Here is a 19,987-nt window from a genome sequence, read left to right as displayed (position 1 = left end):
AGAACTTCTGACAGAGAAAGTGCAATGGACTGAATATTTGAGATCTGCAGAGAGAAGGATGAAGAGGTATGGAGGAGCTGGAGGCCAAGAATGACAATTTAAAGACAAGGAGAGCTTGGATAGAGTAGTAGTATGCAAATCAAAGAAAATCAAAATTATGTGGTTCAAGGGTTGTATGCTATAGAAAGGCAATGGGGAAAATGACTGATGTCACAGAATTTGGTGACCATGAAGACCATATTTTTATTACAGGGATAGACTGGAAGGAATAATTAGGTGGTGAGAAAAGTAGGCAGTCAGTGTAAATTTCTCACAGAAATGGGTAATGGAAGATGTATGAATAGCAGTGAAAAAAGGGAATCATGTGAAAAACAAAGTTTTTCAAAATAGGAAAGAAAATGAGAAATAGACTGTATCAAAGAGAGTAAGAAATGATATTTGAGGTTCTGGAGAAGCAGGAAGGTACAGAATCAAGGTTCCCTTCTGAGGGGTTTACAGAGGAAAATGATGACTCTTCACTGTGGCCTCCAATATGCTTGGGGATAGCATATTGATAAAAGTACTTAGATGCAGAAGGGAGATGTGAAGACAGAACTCATGACATTGAGACTTGGTATTCTTACTTGAAAGCATCCACTGCTCTGTCCTGTTCTTACTCCAGCTTATTCTATTTAAATAGAACTCTGATATGCTGGCCCTATAATTGGAATTTATTTGATCTTGCTGAAATTTTGCTTTCAGACCTGAATTACTAAGATTACTGTCTCAGCTCACTTTTTAGTTTCTTTGAACTTTGGTCCTGCTGGGTAATAGATTATGTAAAATTAAACAACAAGCACATAGACGAATTCATCTATGTTTTCAGGATATTATTTTATTATCAATGTTAAAAGTTTTTATTTCCTCCATTATTTTATAATACATCAAACCCTCCAAAGAGTACTAATAATCTTTCTTCATTATGATTTCTGTTGCACCGTTTTATTGCTTATGGAGAATTAATTTATATTTATGTACTAAAATATAACATTCTTGACATCTTTTTATAAATACTGAGAAATATACTTGTCATATGCTTGTGGATTTCTCGTCTACATATATGACAGCACAGCTACATCAGTTTAATTGACCTTGGCAATCTGCATCTGCTAGTGATGTGTCCCTGAGGGATGGTTTCTGCGATTTGAAGCTATGGCTTATTGAAGAACTTGTGTGTCACACAATACAATTAAGTCTATATAAAAAAATCATTTCATGCATAGCATTAAATTGACTAAAAGTTCCTATTTCAAAATCGTTTCTTGTTTTAAAGCTACCTCAGAGTGTCTTTGTTTTTTAAATAAGCTCATTTGTACACAGTAGTAATTAAAGCAGAAAATTAACATAAATCTTGAATGTTTGGTATGAATTAAGGACATTTTCATTCTTTTTAAAGACTGCATAAAATTCCAGGCACCACATCATTTAACATATTTCTCTCCCATTTGCAGAATATTACAGACTCTGAATAAGCATGTTTGGGGGTTCTTTTTCTGTTCAACTGTGGAGCTACTGGGACATGTGTTGTAATCTCTGTCAAGATGCAATCTCATGAAAATCTGTGAGAAAACTGTGCATGATCACAACAGAACCCCTGCCCTTATTTTATAAACAAGAAAGAAAAATCCAATCCCTCTATTAATATTCATTTAGCACTTCATAGGAAATGGCAAGCAGTTGTTTGGTTTGCAAATGTAAATATACATTTTTCATCCGCTTATGCTTTCACTCCTTCCAAGCTGGATCAAGGCAAAACAGAAGATATGCTTCTGAGGTTTATTTTCATTGTATACTAGGTTAAATGCATCAGCAGAGATGTAAGAGAGATGTGAGGAGTGTATGGAAGGATCGCTACAATGACAAGGATGAAAGTCTTCTTCATAAGAGGCAGCTAAATCAATGAATTCCTTTCTGACAAATTAAGAATAAAATGCACATGGAGTTTTTTCACTTATTACTTGATTTCCATTCTAAGCTAAATACTTTGGAGCTTTAAAAATATGGTTAAATAATATAAGGGTACTTCAAAAAGTTAATGGAAAAATAGAATTGACAGATAATACAAATCTTTCCTTGAACCGTTTGAAATATCCTTGCAAATATAATGGCTATATTTCAAAAAAGTCATTGAAATTATGAAAGTTATTGTTTACATACATAATGAGATTTAACAAAGTTTCAATAAATATATGAATATTGTATGAATATTACATATACTTAAATAGAGTCTACTGTACCTACAGGGAAATGATCCTAACCATTTGATGTTCAGGTCATGATAAATAGTCATTCCTGGATTAGCTGCTTAGTGTCACAAAAAGAACACATTTTGGACCTACTATAGCAACACTATGTTCATATAAGTTGCCTATGTTTTACTTTTTCAATGATCCTTTGTAGATACTGACAAATATTGGATATTAAAATTAATACAAATGATCTCTATTTTGATTGATGTTAATAACATACTCATCAGTGTGTGACTTGTCATTGATTTTTATTTTTATTTCCAGAATGAAATTAAGAACATGTTAAACTTGAAGGCCTGCAAAAAGAGCAGGGGGAAATTCAGTAGATAATTTTCAAAAGGAGATCATTTTTAATATGAAAGATCCTTTTCTGTTTTGGAATAAAGTATCAAAGAATCATTTGATTTTTAGTGAGGTTAGGTTTCAAATGATAAAATAATTAAAACAATTTATATTCAGGTACAAGACTTCAAAAGGTAAGTCAAATATCAAGGAAATAAAGCTTTTTTTTTTGTCTTTTTCGTGACCGGTACTCAGCCAGTGAGTGCACCGGCCATTCCTATATAGGATCCGAACCCGCGGCGGGAGCGTCGCTGCGCTCCCAGAGCCTCACTCTCCCGAGTGCACCAAGGGCTCGGCCCTTATTTTTAAAAGTATACATGAGTATATATGAATGTTTAGGGGCATATAATAAGTCAATGCATATACAATGGAAACACCCAGAAAAAGAGTGCTTTTGAATTCACAAATAAATGCTTTTAGGGTGGCTTATGGTGTTAGTGCTAAATATTTTAAGAAATGCAGTTACTTATTAAACCCATAGTAACATCTCCAGACTTCTTATTAAGTGAGGTCATAATGGAGCTTGGATATTAAAGTGAATAATACTGTGTACGTTTTTTCATCATAAGAAATTATAGGGCTGGCCAGTTACCTCACTTGGTTAGAGCATGGTGCTGATAACATCAAGATCAAATATTTGGATCACCGTAATGGCAAGCTGTCCCACCCCCCTGCCAAAAAAGAAAATTATGAATCCCCTTCCACAAGAACTTCAATTTAATTCATCAAGCATTTGTTCAGCACCTACTGTGTTTAGTTCACTGTGCTCAAGCAAATATTCAAATTTTGTGAGGCCTGAAGCTTATAAAATTTGAGGGCTCCTCTTTAAGAAAAGAAAAACTTACAAATTCAAAATTAGGCACAGGCCTTAAAAGAGGCTCATGCAAGTGAGAGACCCTGACTTAACCGTCAGTAACTTTGCAGTATATATGATGGAGTCATATGTCTTTGACTCCAATAGATGCAGTGGGAATCAAAGATAACTTAATGTATAATCCCTACCTTGCTGAAGCTTAGAGTGAAGTCTGTACTTAACTTTAAAAAATGTTCCTGTAAAAAAGGAGATAAATGTATAAAAGTGCTTTAATCTCTTTGTGAAATAATTTTGAATTCTTATTTAAAAATCAGCTTATTTCAGATTTCTGTGGGTCAAACTTGTATCAAAGTTTTGGACAAATAAGGTCGTTTCTTAGATAGGAGAATTATTTTTAAAATTTTGCTTATGTTTGTAAAACTCATTACATATACTGTTCAATGATGGTGTGTTAAAGTTGCTGTTATTTTAATAGGTTGAATTGACAAGCCATGCTCACTATTGAGACTTTCTTGCAACTCAAGTAACTGTCAACAGATGGTAGTCATGATCTGTTGTGCAATGGGGAACAAATGATAAAGGTCTCCTTTCATGTGACCTTTAAAGATATTAGAAAAAATCTTCTCAAAATGCCATTCTGCATTGAAAATAATTACATGAATATTTAATTCTACTCTTGATAATGGGTGAAAAAGCATAAGAAACACAAATAGTAGAAGTTTTAAAAATAAAAACCTGATTATGATAGCATTGACCCATCTACTCATTCATTCATTCATCATTTATGCAATTGAGTGTCTTCTGTGCTCCAAGAACTGTACGAGGCTCTGTGTACAATGGTGAGCAGCAGAGACACATTCCTGTTCTCCTGGAACCTACATTCTTCTGGGGAAATACAAATAGCAGTAGTCTCTTAATAGTTTCTACAATTCTAATATTTAAGTAGAAAGCTACAAATATATACTTACCAAGGTTTATTTTTATGTTTTTGTTTTTGTTTTTCTCTATTTCGCTTAGAAGAAATTGGCTTTGTCAGAATAACATTTTTTACATTTGGTGATTTTATTTTATACTTGATTGATTAATCAATTCAACAACTAACTTTTGTTTCCAGATCTCTAATGATCTTCTTCTCTAGTTTAAGTTTTTAATTTCTCTTTTGAATTGGAGTAAAAAATAATGCCCTTAGTCTGTCCTGAGATGCTGAATTTTAAATACCATAACATGAATACATGGAGAGGACATTTTATCCTAAACACGGCTCTGTTTGCTCCATCATATAGGTTGTTGTCTACCTTTCTTTATTTCTTTTTCAACCCTTTCTCTAAGTTAATTTTTTTTGTGTTTTGGGGGTGGGGTGACTGGCCAGTACATGGATCCTAACCCTTGATCTTGGTGTTATCAACACTCTAAGTTATATATTTTAAACTTTTTTAGATCTCAAGTTTATGTTTCCAGTCAAAGTTTTCTCCAGATATTTTTCCTATAGGAACTTAATCTCTTTCCCGTGACACTTTTAGATTCATTGGAATGCACCATATTTAGCAAGTAATTGTAAAACTATTTTACAGAGCAATTTCCACAAGGAACTAATGGTAATGTTTGTACTTGTTGATTTTTACAAAACAAAGCAGAATTACATTTACATTTATATTTGCAGGCTAAAAGTAAAGTATATTACTGGGTTTGTTAAATTGCTTTACAGTTAAGTGTAAATAATTTGGTGAAAATGTTGATTTTGTCTCATTTTGCTTGATAAAATGACTTGCTGTGACAGATGGAGATTGGCCATTGACCTCTATTCATGATATAATTGACAGCTGTGAGATACAAGAACAAGTTTGAGATCATGCGAAGGGTCTTCAAAAAGTTCATAGAAAGATTTATATTACCTTTTAATTCCATTTTTTCAGGAACTTTTGAAGTACCCTTGTATGAGTAGTAGCAGATTTATTTAATGGTTATGGATAAATAAAGGGTTTAACTTTTTTTCCTCATGGATCTATACTTCTTAAACGTCAATGCCAGCTTTGAAACATTGCCCAAATCTGAGGTCTTTAATTCCTGCATGTGAGTTGTATTTCCAATTGGTTGAGGCAGTACACATTCAGTGTGTTTTAACTCCACTATTTTATTAACCTTTCATTTTTATGGTTCATTAAAAACAGTTGCTTGAATCCCTAGAACAATAATTAAATCATAATTTTTCTTAATTTTCACATTATTGTTATGTGATGCACAGATTAGTCATTGCCTGTTGTCTTTCACTTTTTTTTTCAGTAAAAGAAGCTTTGAGCCCTATAAAATTTAACAGATGGGATCTCCCCAAAGTAGATCCAGAAACTATGCAAACCAGTGAACCATGGGTGTTTGCAGGTGGTGATGTTGTTGGCGTGGCTAACACCACAGTGGAATCAGTGAATGATGGAAAGCAAGCTTCCTGGTATATGCACAGATATATTCAGGTAGGCATTTACTGTCGATTTCAGTTAATTTTTCTCCAGTGGATAAGTACATCTTTATTTTTAGTACTCATCTATATAAGCATTTCTATAAGGTATATCGTAAGTATATATGAAATATGTCACAGACATTCACTTGGATAAAATTTTAAAAATGCAAGTGCAGGTGGTAGAACTTACTGTTTAGTTGATTGAAAATTCAGTATGCATTTCTACAAGTGAAATGCCATGAAATCGTTAGCCCTGCTGTGTTCTAAGTATTTACCAATGGCTTAAATGCATAGGTAATACATTTATCAAATGTAATGGTACACAATATGATAGGAGATAGAAGCTGTATTCATAATGATCTTAATACAGTTCAAAATACTATTTGGTCTGTGCATTTGGACCAGAGTAGGTCCTATATATTTCCCAAATTCTGTGCACCTAAATGTAAAGAAAACAAATATTTTATGAATTTCAGTTGTAATTATTTCTTTAACTATTTAGTTTTATGACAAAATGCAAAATGTAAAAATGCCAAAGTATAAAGTTGAACATACAATGGTACAGTGACAATGTGGACTTGGGGGGAAAATGCCATAATTACTAGATCTTAGTAGTCTTACTTTGTGACTGACTAAATGCTCTGTTTTTTTCTTGCTCTATAATTTGATTAAATGTGGATACAATCACCTCATTTACATAGAATGTTTCTGGAAAAGTTTGCTGCTGTTAATAAAATTCTTATTCTCTCCTTCCTATTTGGAAAAGACTCTTTACTCATGATATGCCTTCCTGCCTCCCTTCTTTTGGTTTCTGTTATTTGCTTCTCACACGCTAGTAAAATTTACTTTGTTTCTAATGTTTCCTTGTATTTCCTCGTCTTTGCCATGACTGTTTAATCTATTCTAGCTGTCCTTCTACTGTTTTTGTAATACATGCAGGACCACTTATCCACTAGGTAGGGCCTGGACTTGATACTGAATGAGTCATCGTTTCCTAAACTATCTACTCCCTCCTCATCCCTGGCATCTCTGAGTCATGGAGCTTGAGATGTTGGGCCAGAGATCGGTGTCCCAGAAATGTAGAGCTCTAAGAATGTGTGTAAGCAGCCTATGGATTTTGCATAGAGAAAAAGTTGTGACTTAGGAAGCATGTCGAGGGACGTGTCAAATCTACAATTTAAAGATGCTCTAAAAATTGGTTATAAGTCAACAGGGACTAAGCTAGGTAATGAAGAAAAATGGAATGCAGTTTTAACAGAGAGGAACCTGGGAACCCAAAGGAGATAAGTTGGTGGGTGGCTCAGGCTCCAGTCTCTGCAGTGACAGAGGGTAGGAGCACTGTGCTTTGACGAGTCTCCATGGCCTGAGAATACACAGAGGGAGCAGCTCAGTACAGCTACCGGGAGTGAACAGTCTCCTGCTTTGACTCCTTTTGCTCTTTCTGTCTTGAGACCTATCACCCTGTGTTTTTATTTTCTCATTTACTCTTGTTTTCAGAGCACTGTAAAATAATAAAATCTTCAAAATCAATTTGAGAATTAATATAGGGTTCATGGCTTTTTATTTTACTAAATAACAGCATTAAAATATACACTCAAATGAAATTATAACTTTTACCAACATATATTAATAGAACATTTTATGAAAACAGCAGGGAAGGATACAGTCTCAAAATAAGAAATACTACTTAGGAAAGCACATTAAAAGATTTACTGTAGTGCATGTGCACGCACACACTTTTCTCATAATACAACAGCACTACTCTGTGCACCTATATTTACAAACTATTTATCTGACTTTTCTTTCAATCTTTCGTCTGTTGTGTATATCTGGTCAATTCTGTTTCTGTGAAAACACTTTTGAACACTTATTTTAGCTTGCTTATCTTTTGTGTGGAGTTACAGTTTTTGGTTGACCAAACATCTCACTGAGAAGTCTTTTAGCTCCTTGAAGAAATGAAAGTGGAATCAGGAGATAAGAGGCTCTTGTGTTAGGCCAGAGGAAGCCCAGCGAATGTGTGAATTCAGTATGCGGGAGTGAAAATGGGGGAGGGCAGAGATGCTAAAGAGATTTGAAAAGGTAAAATTGAATAGGGGTCAGTAGATTTCCAATTAAAATGCATAAAAAATACTGAAATATATATTATGATTGTAGTTTTGTAGTATACCGTTATCACTGTAGATGATTCTTTTTCAATTTTTTTTAATCAGCATGTAATAATTGTGTACAATAATTGTATGGGGTACAGAGTAGTATTTCGATACATGTGTACACTGTGTGATGATCAAGTCAGGCTAATTAGCATATCCATCAGAGAAAACATTTGTCATTTCTCTGTCATGAGAACTTTTGAATAGTACTTTTCTTTTGACTTCACTATTATCTTTATTTTCCCTAAATCTGATAAATGTACACTGAAAAAAAATAAAAAGGGCAATTATTTTAACAAGCTATATTCACTTATAAAAGGAGAGAAACAGACCTTTAGGTATGATGAAGAAAAACATGCATGTGTTTTAAAAGTACATATTGCTAGGAACAACAGTGTTTGAAATATAAAATTTAAAAAGTCATGCCCAGTAGCAGTTTTGGGTTTGGCTGTAGAATTCAGACATGTCAAACTGAGGGTTGAATTACATTTTAAAATGGAGTAACAATGCAAGGTAGGTACAAATCTCTGTCACGTAAAGTCAGCACTTCCACTTTCCTGCCAGGGTGTAGGATGTGAAGTGCTAAGCAGTGATAAGGCTAAAAAGAAAGATACATAGTGGGATTTTTTTCTCTCTCACTGTTATTGACTCAGTTCTGGCCTCTGTCTCCTCTCCTGAGATTGCTTCCACCTTCTCCCTTATCAATTTCAATACCCCAACTTGTAGCCAGAGGCATCTTTCTAGAATAAAAGTTAGGTCCTAATTTCCTCATTTAAAACCCTTCGGTAGCTTCTCTTTGCATTCGTAATAAAGGCCAAACTTGTTAGCTTGTGATACAAATTTGAATTTTCCCCCAGCATACCAAGCTTTCTCCTAAATCTGGGCCTTTTCTTTCCTTCACCCACTTCATCTGGCTGAATCCCTCTTGTCCTTCAGATTTTGCTTTCTCCTCCTCTTCCAGGGACTTTGTGACATGGCCTTCCATGTGCGTCCCTTAACTGAAGGCTGCTTACTGGTCTGTCCCTACACAAGCCAGTGACGGTGCTTGTTTATTGTTGTACTCTCAAATATATTCATCTATTTCATAGGAAAAATAGGCAGAGTGAGATAACTCATTTTAAGTGAACTTATAAAGGAGTTAAGAAAAGTAATGAGCTTGCTATATAAGTTCATTAGCACGATAAATAAATAGTGTTTTCTTACAAATGTAGCATTCATTAAGAAAAATTTCTGTAATGTACAAAGTTTGTCCATGAATGAAGGCTTATAACACTTTGTCTTATATTTCACATTAGTTCTTTTGAGAGAAAATGTAACACTAGATAGTGTATTTTTAAAAATGATTTAATAAACACATTATAGTATGAAATACTGAATGTAATCATTGTAATTGGATATTTAGAATTTCTTTATAGTATGCTATTTTCAGATAAATGTGATTATTTAAAGACATCCATGTTGGGATTTCAATATTTCAATAATTTCAGAAGTTCTGAAGAGAACTACACTTAAATTTCACTAGTTAATTTGCTCAATTATTTCTTATTGAGTACCAGCTGTTGGGCCCAATACTTGACTTTGGGAAGGTACCAAAATGAATGAATGAACAGAGGTATAATATAGTGGTTATAAATTTGGAATCTGAATTAAAGAGCAGATTTCAGACCCAGTTCCAATACTTTCGAACCATGTATCTTGGGCAAGTTACTTCATCACTACAGTGCACGATCTTCTCAGGGGTAAATAAGTGATTTATTAATAAATAAGCAATTGTAATTAGAGTTGCTATGTTATTAGATTGTGGGAAAGATTATGTGAGAAAATTTATGGAAAGCTCTTAGTACAGAGCCGGCTGTATAAATATTTGTCACTTTTATAGTTATTGTGAGTTATTCGAGATCATTCTATTTGAATTGTTAAGATGGGATCAGAAAAAATTTATAAAATAGGAGATTTGGATAGAAACTGGAAGGATGGGATCTTAACAGCTAAAGATTGAAATAGGCCATTTTAGGTAATTATTAAAGTGTTTTATTTAGACATTCGTTTATTCATTGTGTACTACATCCGTCTATTCATGAAGTCATCATGCATTCATTTATTCATTCAATAAACCATACATTTTAAATATACTGATTACTAGATATACAAATGTGAATTAAAGCATGAAACTTGTCATTAAAAATCTCACAGTCTTATAAGGAAGTCAGTTGGGTAAATAAAAGTAATGCAAAATAGTTAACACAATAATAAAAAATGTAAAGGTATAGAAGTAGCATGGATGAGATGATGATTGATTCTGATGTATTAGGATGTAGAATCAGCAAAGATTTCACAAAAACCAAGGTACAAATAAAGAGAGAAGATAAGAAAAATGAAAAGAATACTGAGTAATTAGAATTGCTAGAACTTAAATAGGGATGCTGGATAAGATTTTATAGGTTGCTCACTGCACAAGAGGTACCAGACGAGAACGAGCTGGCTGAAATCCAGACCAAGCTCCACTCACCAAACAATGGAACCTTTCGTTTTGCTGCTTCTATTCAGAGAAAGGAATGCCTTCCGTGAATTTTCACAGAGGTGCTCTCCCTGCTCAGTAAGCCGTACACCTGTTCAGTGCCTTCTTTTTATTTCACCCAAAGACATAGACTGGGCTAGTGGAGCTTCTGAACCTAGAGAATATGTAGGAAAAACGGGTGACAAGATCTGTAATTACGCTGGGGCTAGACAATGATGAGAATACCTAGTTTGGAGTTTTCACTGGGGGTATACAATGTGGTAGGATTTGTGTGCGTATAGCAGTGATAGTGTCAGACCTGCATTCACGTGGAAAAAACACAGTTTCCAATTTGTCAACATTTTCCTCCTAAGAGTCATTACTTTATAATATTAAACTTACTCTTCTTTAATAACTTGTACTGATAAGTGATCCAATATGACTTCACCTTAATTGTTTATAATAATCTGATGTTAGTGGAGTCGAGGCATATTTAAGTTTTCTTCTACCACTTGAATAAGAATTACTGTGTATCAAGGATAATTTTGACAGTGTACCCAAAGAACGAGTGTGTAACTGAATGAATATCTCTAAACATAAAATTTTCTTAAATTTTAAAATTCATTTGAACTTTTTACTTTTATATTTCTAATGGACTTATTTAACCAGTGTGTGTGCATGTGTGTGTATTATCTGTGTGTGCATGCATGTGTCTGGACAGGTGAATAGATAAAAGTTCTCTACTAGGAAAAAAAGGAAATTAACCACATCAATCCTTCAACCTTTTTTTCTCTTAAGGAGCATATAATGATGTTTGAATTTAAGGATTACCCTTTTAAATTAATTAGAGAAAAATATATCATATGACATAATGAAAAATTAAATTTACTGTAACCAATAAATGCTAAAGTAGTCAAGGAGCAGAGATCAATATTGACCAGAACTATTGAAGAAGACCCGTGAAATTAGTGGCTTCTGATTTTTATCCTCCTTGAATCATAACATTATATATTCACTTGTTAATCATTGTGATAATGTCTACTATTTGTTTATCATCTTTTGTACATTGTACTTTATTTGTATTATAATGACCTTGTGTAGTGGGTATCATTATCTTTATTTCACAGACTTAAAAATTTAAGAAGTATGTCTTATTAGTAAAGGAACTAGGATTGAACATGCATGTTTATCTATTATTGCCCCCTATACTGAACTGTTTCCCTGGTACTTTTGAACCCTGGTTTCTTATTCTTTTTGCCAATTAACAGCAGTCCCGGACATCTTCCCTTATGGTACATGTGTATTAAGATTAAAAAATATAATAATGCATTAGAACTTTGCTTGAGAGTTCCTCTGGAGAAAACAGAAAATTGTAATTACGGGCTGTATTCTGTATATAACTTAGTTCTGGTTAAAAATATACCTTAAACAGAATGATTAAGTGGACAAAGAAGTTCTAAGAATATAAACATGCCACATCTCCTAACTTCCAGAGAAAGAAAATAGAGGGAAAATTAGCTGTATGATTAAAGACCTAAATCTGATTGTTAATTGATGATAAAACTACAATACTTTAATTATATAGGTAAATCCAGAACATTCATTAACAATATATATTGGATAAATCCAGAACATTCATTTAAAAACACAGAAGTACAAAAAAGTTATCCTATGAACCAAAATGAATAATTAGTTGCTTACTCAGAAAAAGTTAAAATGGAGAATTGTAAAAAGGATATACATATACAGTAAATTTATCAATTTAGTTAAGGTATATTGATATTTTCTCATTTTCCTTTTTCATTTTAAAAAAATTCAGTGCTAAGGCCTTTGAATAAAAGAGTTGGAGTTCTGTTATGATCTTGTCTAAACCTATCCGTAATTTCTATAATTTCTATTTTTGTTGTTAAAAGTGGAGTGGAGTGAGATCCTCAAGAAACACACAAAGCAGTTTTCCAGATTTTTATGTAGTTGCTTTGCAGTTATTTTAGTTGTTTAACCCCCACCTAATTTGGCAGCATTTTTTTTTTAGTAACTCATCTTTTTCATATCTTTTGAAAACATTCAACTTAGTTTTCATAGAGTGAATCCTCTTTCTTTTCACATTCATGTAACTCATTAATTTATGTAATACTTATTTAGATTTACAGCCAACACAGATAGGATGAAGAACATACAACTCACTCTTGATAGCACACAGCTCAACTGGTGGGAGTAGAAAGTTTGTAGGCACACAGGGCTATTCTACTGGTTATAAAGATCCAGCACTCCTTTGTCATCCTCTGAATGTCTCACAGAGGAAAAGGAGGGAAGGAATTAGTCCAGTAAATCTGTGAGGTGCAGCCAACTTGCTTGAGAGCCTATAAGGGACCTTACATCCTTCTTTACAAAAGCACCAATGGAAGACTTAATATCACATGTTATTAATTTACAAAAACACATCATTTGGAAGACTGAGCACTTTGTTTTAGTATTAGCTCATAAACAGATTTGGCCGCAAAAAAGTAGAGAGAAAAAGGCTATATGATATCTCATAATGTTATGACCCCCCACTGAGAACAAAAATAGAACACAAGCTAAATTCTTCTAAATTCTAATCCCAGATCAGCAGCTCATTTTCCCTGGAGCAGTCATGTTACTTCTGAGAAGGAACTCTTGTAAACATGAGCATGTATCATATGAAGCCAATAATCTCAAAACTCACCGTTTTGATTACATCATTGGAGTGATCCTTTGGTCATGTCATTATCCTTTTATTAAGAATACTATTTTAAATTCACTATCTTCTGGGTGCAACATTAAAAATCCACAATATTTATTAGTGGTAGCGAAAGGGATCAACTCTATCTACATGTTGCTGCTACAAAAACAGTTATAGTGGTAGAAATATAAATACTTAGAGGCAAAGACAAGAGTTATTAGTAGAAGGATAAATATGGAATCAACAGATAGAGGTAGAAATACACTAAAGAATTTGTAGAGCTTCTTTTCAAATGTAGGTAGGAAATGAAAAAGAAAAGACCTATTTTCTTTCAGATAGAATTCATTTCATGAAAATCAAACACTTATGGGAAAATGCAAAGGTTGAGGAAGGAGGCATTGGGGCATTAAATATAAAAAAAATGTTTTTGGATATACTATGTTTATATGTGACTTCAAGAGTTGCTGAATACTTAGTTCCAGATTAGTTGAAGTTTAATAGTTATAGAATATTTTTTATAGGCAGCCAGCATTTGAGGTCAACTTTCAACAACAACAACAAAAAGTTAATTTTTTCATTATTGTTTTAGGGTCAATGTTTCTACTATATATATATATTTGAGTTTGCCTATGTGCATGTTCCTAAATGACATATTTTTTCCTTCTGTAAACTTTATCCTATATTAAAATATGCTGTATTCTTAAAATAAGTCTCCATGTTAAGGTGCCTGATACTGTTTTGACTATTGTATTTATGAATCTGTATTATTCTTTCCAATTTGTCAATCCCACTTCCCACTCCCCCACACCCCAGAAACTCATGTGGCAGAATTATCTTAGAACAGATACATACATAAATATTCTGACGTCATACTAAATCTTAAGTGTCTTTCTTAATCCTGTAAGCTCAGGGAGCACAGGTATCTTCAGTTTTAGTTTCCATAATATTGTCAGCCTAATAATGAAGTTTTTATGATATGTTAATGAATGTTATAATAAAGTTTTTTAAACAGTTACCATGATTCTACTCAGTTGTATATAGTATATATGGGTATATTATGAAATAGATGTTTATGAAGTTCTTTAAAACTATTATAAATTTCTTGCATTGATGACCTACTTTTCTACTGCTTGAGGATTTTGTGTATGGTATTCTGGTTCATTTGAGGCACAAAAGAATTGCTAGTAGTTGGGAGAACTAGGAATCTCAGGGGATTGGTAATGAGATACAGAGCCTTTAACCTCTTGGTCACTAGTTCAGATCTGCTCCAGGTCAAGAGTGACAGAAAGTCATTACCATCTGATGGCAGTTCAATAGGCTATGTAAAAGGAATTTGTGATTTCAGTACCTAGCAGAAACAAATTTATGCCACAGACCTACTATAGAGTGAGTACAAAATGGTAGTTGTGATTTCAGTTTAAAGAGAAAGGAAAAGTCCAATCATTGCTAAGTATTTCGTCTTCTTGCTGTGAGCTGAGCCTCCTTTTCATGGATTTGTTGATAAAATGGCATGGGAAAGCTATATTGATACCTATATTAGTTTGTGATTTGAAGATATAAGGTGCATATCCATAAGAACTTTTATCTGTCATTGTTGCTAATGAGGTACAATTTAGCATCACGAAATTGACTGTTAAAAAGTGATTTTGGTCTTAGATGGTGATTAATTCAAGATTGAAAGTTTTATCATTCATGTCTCCTGTTTCTTCAATTCCCTTCTGCATATATTTTTTAAATGTTTCATTTTCCTTTTTAATCATATTATTAATTTCATCTACATTTGGACATATGACTGAACATTTAGGGGGGACTGTTCATTTTTGTCAATCTATCACTTGAGAAATAGTTAACAAATAAGGAGAGATGATTTTAAAGACACTTTGATGGTGGGGAGTTTGAAATTGAATACTGTGCAAAAAGATCATTCCTATAAAAGCTAACTGAGATATGCACTCATATCAATAAATGAAATCTTTCACCTTCTGTCGTTTTTAGGGTTTGAGATTATGTGAGGAATTTTGTCTTTCTAACATCTTTAATGAACAGTCAGGCTATTAAAACTTTTTGATATAGGGCTTCTTTTAAAGAAATTATCTTTCTGAAGAGGAAAAAGAATGTATTTATGCCTGAAAGATTTATAAAGCCACAACATTTTCTCAATAATGGCATATTTAGTGTTTTATTTTACATTGGGCTCAGTGATTTTCAAAATGAACCCACAGTGCTGGATTGTAAGAATTTTATAACTATTTCTAATAATTTTTATGATGTAAAAAGAAAAATTGAAGAATGGTAGTAACTGTGCCTCATGTTAAAAATTTCTGCTCTGGACCCAAGATAAACAGTTGATAAAAATATGACAGCCAGGGATTGTAAAAAACAAACTTGCAAGAACTTATCAATGTCCACATCTCTGTTACTCAGAAGACCTTCAATCCCAACTTTGAATAAAAGACACTTGTTATCATTGTTATTGCTTAAAATATCACTTTAATTCCACATCTTCAAAGGCATTCTTTTGCCCTGAAATATGCCAGTGATTTCTACAATATATGAAGAACTGATTTGAGAATTAGAAATTTAAATTGCACAGGCTTAATATTAGAGTATTTCCGTTACCCTTTGCAGGTTTTGAGGCAGTTTATTCGACCTTACAGTCTCACCAGGAAGCTAATGGGAAAGCCTTGCAGCAATCTTCACAGGAAAGTTTCCAAATGTCAAGTGTCATCTTTCCAGCTGTTAGATGAATGGGTAGCCAAGAGGCATTTATTTGGGTGTGCAGCCCCTGTGAAATCTGGGTGAGGCAGGAGAAAAGGCTATAATTTGGTGGTTAGTTTACCAGCATTGGTATAGTTGCAAATCTCCTAGCCAGGTCAAGGACTTCATTTTGTGGTTAATGATTGACAGCCAACTGCAGTGTTCTTTCACTTAAAGAATAAAAATGCCTTAAAAAAAAAAGGCATCATCAATATGTCATACTAATTTTTGAATCCTCCACTGCTTCAGATAAAAACAACCTTATCAACAGAGCTGCCTTCTTCTTTTCTAAACCCCTTTCCAACTGAGAGGAGGTGAGCTTTTGAAATGACAACTGTATTAAAATCTTGAGACTTATTGAAAAAGTGTCCTTCAGTTTAAGATATATTGCAAACTCTTTAATTCCTGTGTTAAGAGAAGATTGATATAAATCATTGGCCACTGTCAGGTTGAAAAACAATGAATATCAATAAAAAGACAGTTTTAAATCATAATGGATTTAGTTGGAGATAGTGATAGCCTCCAAAAAATAATATTGCAGTACGTCATGGCTAAATGCTGTTTCCATGCTAAGTTTTTCCACTTGGTTAGGATCACAGGGTTGAGATGACTTCAGCCTAGTCTCACTGGGTAACTGAGCCTTTAGACTTAACTAGTATCAGAAATGCATGTGATCTCATTTTTATCCCTTGCGATGACAAGTAGTAAAGTCAAATTTGGTTAGCGTCATTGAAAAATGAAGTCTGTTTCAGCTGCTTATATATAAACATACAATAACCCCTCTAGTACTCTCAGGTGATGATGCGCTCAGGTTAATTTGTGATGTGTTCCCTAGCTAATATTTTAAAATAATTATTATACATCAATGAGACTTGACACTTTTTCTATTAAAAATTCTATTTGTAATAATGTACAGATTTGGGGATATAGAGGGGCTTCTATTTTTTTTATAACAACTATATATTGTAAAAAGAAATCAAGGAGAAAGTGAGGAATGAGCCTATACCTAATGGAGCTGTCAAAAACAAAACTATCTAGTTGGTGATAGGGAAAGGAAATACCATGCCTAATAGATAATTTTAATGCCTTTTATTGACTTTGAATAGGATTCCAAACTTTTATTAAGTGGCAGCATTTGACCTCAAAAGTAATTTAAAGTGAAATTGTCTCCATAAAGGCAGAATGTTTTCTTACCAATATAGCAGTAGCTTGCTACTTCAGGCAGAGATAACTCAAGATTAGAATGGTCAGAAAAAATAACTCTGAAAAATCTTATCCATACCATAAAGAAACTAACCTCAGCATATATTGATGAAATATATTATGAAATAAATTAGCCACTGCAGTGTCACTTGGTCTAAATGGGCTATAAGTGTTATGGACCCCACAACAAATTTACAATGCCCTGTTGTCTGGGGCTGTCTGAGGCTAATGACAATGCCACAGTAAAAAAAAAAAAAAAAAGCACTGAAAACCTTTATGTTGGTGGGGAAAATTCAAATGCCAAATAACGTAGTTGGAAATTTTGACCAGATTGTGTTCCTGTGCATTCAGTGATTTAATAAAATTGAGCCTTAAATGAGTTGTAAAGAATCAGATTGAAAACTATCCAGATATAGTTAGTGTAACAGAAGCCTGAAAGTCAAGAGACTTTAGTTCAAGTCCTGACTTAATTACTCGTTAATTCAGTGTTGACACCTTTGGGAATGTTATGTTACCTTTTTGGTTTTCTCACTTATGGCTCTAAGACAGAACAATGTAATCACAGAGGTGGAATTCCCAGCTTAAGGACTTAACAACTTTTAAAATCTTCAATATATTATCTTATACCTCATTATTTTCATCCTTAGAATGGACAAAATTTGAATTTTGTTTGGTTCTAAAGCCCAATAGTATATTTTAAAAAATAAAGAATCTAATTTATTAAATATTCATTGTTTGCTGATTTTTTTTTTTTTAGGGGCTTAGCATTCACCTTTTACTTAAAATTACCTTTGGATTAATCATTTCCTCATTTTACAGATTAGAAAAGCTATGCTGAATTCTATTTAGGTGGATTTGGCCATGGAGATCATTTGATTTGACCATTTGATATATGGATTAGGAAGCTGAGGAACATATTTTAAAAGAGTAAACAAGTAGTAGGAGAATTCACTCTGGAGAATAGAACAATAATGGAATTAACTGAAAGGGCTATAAAAATATGTTAAAGATCTCCAAAGAAAGACAAGAATAGCATTCATAAAAAGGAAAAGGAGAAAATGTAATGCCTTTATTAAGGTGTTGAAAGTAGGTGATGGCAATCACCTAGTGGGACTGGGATTAGAACCCATGTTTTTCATTTCTCAGTTCTACCGTTTTTTTCATTAACTATCCTGTGTCTTCCTCATGGTATAGCTGAACATGTGGAAGGCAGAACACTTAAGTCAGTCCCTGCAAGTCATGAGAACTCTGATCCAGAGTGGGAATTAATATTGGACTTTTTGTAATTCATGCAACCAGTTCTCAGCATTTACCTTATTTCATTTTTGATCACTTCTAATGTATTGCACAGTCATTGTACACCACACAATACCCCAAGGGAAGGTAGCCTCCAAATTGAAGTTTTCAATAGTTTTGTTCCCTTTGGTATCACCACTCTCTAGAATTGTCTCATGGTGGTTGACCCATAAAATGCCTGCCATAAGTAGGTACTTGATAAATATGGCTGAGAAATTGGATAAGTTTCAGGAAACAGATTTTACAACTTCACTTGGCTCATTGGTGATAGATATTACCTTAGACGTGCTTGATGGTGGGGTAGAGTTAACATAGAAACAGAAGGGTGAAAATGAGCTTACCAGTACTTTATAATTTTTCTAATTTATTCTCACAAACATCCTTCTCTGTAGGTATTGTTAGTCCTATTTTAATGTGACCACTGAGTGACTACGTTGCTTTCTTACCTGCATCCTATCTTTACGTTAGTCTATTTCAAAACTTCTCTTTTCAGAAATACAGGAGTTAATAGGTTAACACCAAAGCAAGGATTTGCTGGTATGTTGTTGACTTACAATTTTGAGCTTTTTTTCCCAAGTCTTAATATTTAACATCACTGCTGTCACCTTTCTTAAATGTCAGCTTCTTTTATTTACCTTCATCACTCTCACCTTGATCATACTGACTTCTTTGTGCTACATGGATTTGCTGTCAGGCACCACCCTGTGTTGGCCACCAGACTGTTCTTACTCTGGTCATTGACATCTTGTCAGCAGTGTCACCACCTTTGCCCCTGGGCCTGTCAATATGGCAATTGTTACCTTCTTGATTGACACTTTTGAAAATTTGTCAACATGTTTATTATTTGGGGGGGGGGGAATCTCTGTCTAACTTAAAGCTATTTTTTAAAGCGAATTTGCTATTTTATTCATTGAACAGACCCTTTGGGTTATATGAAATAGAGGCTGTAATAGTCTATATGCTATTACCTTAACAGATTATATGACAAGTGGTAGAATATAAATGAAACCAATGTTGTTACTGTAGTTTAATTGATAACATAATTGCACCATTCATTCATTTGGATAATAAAAAGAGTACCAAAATCTGTTGAGAAATGCATTACTCCTCTGCTCACCTCCTTTTAGCACTTGCTCAGAATTTATTAAAGAGGCATTTTATGGTCACTCAAATTGGAAATCTCACTGCCTCCAGCCACACTGCTTCCTAGTCCATATACTCTGCATTCTATTTCTGAAGAGAAGCCACTTAAGCACACATACATACACATAAAAGCATGTACAAATACACACTCATCTAACCTTTTGTCTGTCTCCCTCCTTCCTCACACTGCAATATGAGATTCATGAGACTAGAAAATGGACTTTGTTAGTGACATTAACAAGACGGTGGAATAGGAGGTCCCCAGTCCTAGTCCATTCCAGAAACACTGAATTAGCAATTATCTACAGAAGAGAATGCCTTTGAGAGAATCCTGTAATATGATG

The 19,987-nt window shown here is 33.6% G+C and overlaps 1 protein-coding gene across 1 annotated transcript in view; it reads left to right on the top strand.

The window, feature by feature from the left end:
- The window catches only part of DPYD (dihydropyrimidine dehydrogenase), an 855,274-nt gene that overhangs the window by 415,818 nt on the left and 419,469 nt on the right, over nt 1-19,987 (top strand). Inside the window, exon 12 of the mRNA XM_063105846.1 lies at nt 5,725-5,909. Within this exon, the coding sequence (XP_062961916.1) occupies nt 5,725-5,909 (185 nt within the window). The remainder of the gene's footprint in view (nt 1-5,724; nt 5,910-19,987) is intronic.

This window comes from Cynocephalus volans, chromosome 8 (assembly GCF_027409185.1).
Source record: "Cynocephalus volans isolate mCynVol1 chromosome 8, mCynVol1.pri, whole genome shotgun sequence".
Taxonomy (NCBI): domain Eukaryota; kingdom Metazoa; phylum Chordata; class Mammalia; order Dermoptera; family Cynocephalidae; genus Cynocephalus; species Cynocephalus volans.
Note: the sequence above shows the minus strand (reverse complement) of the source record. Positions and strands in the feature narration are given on the sequence as shown.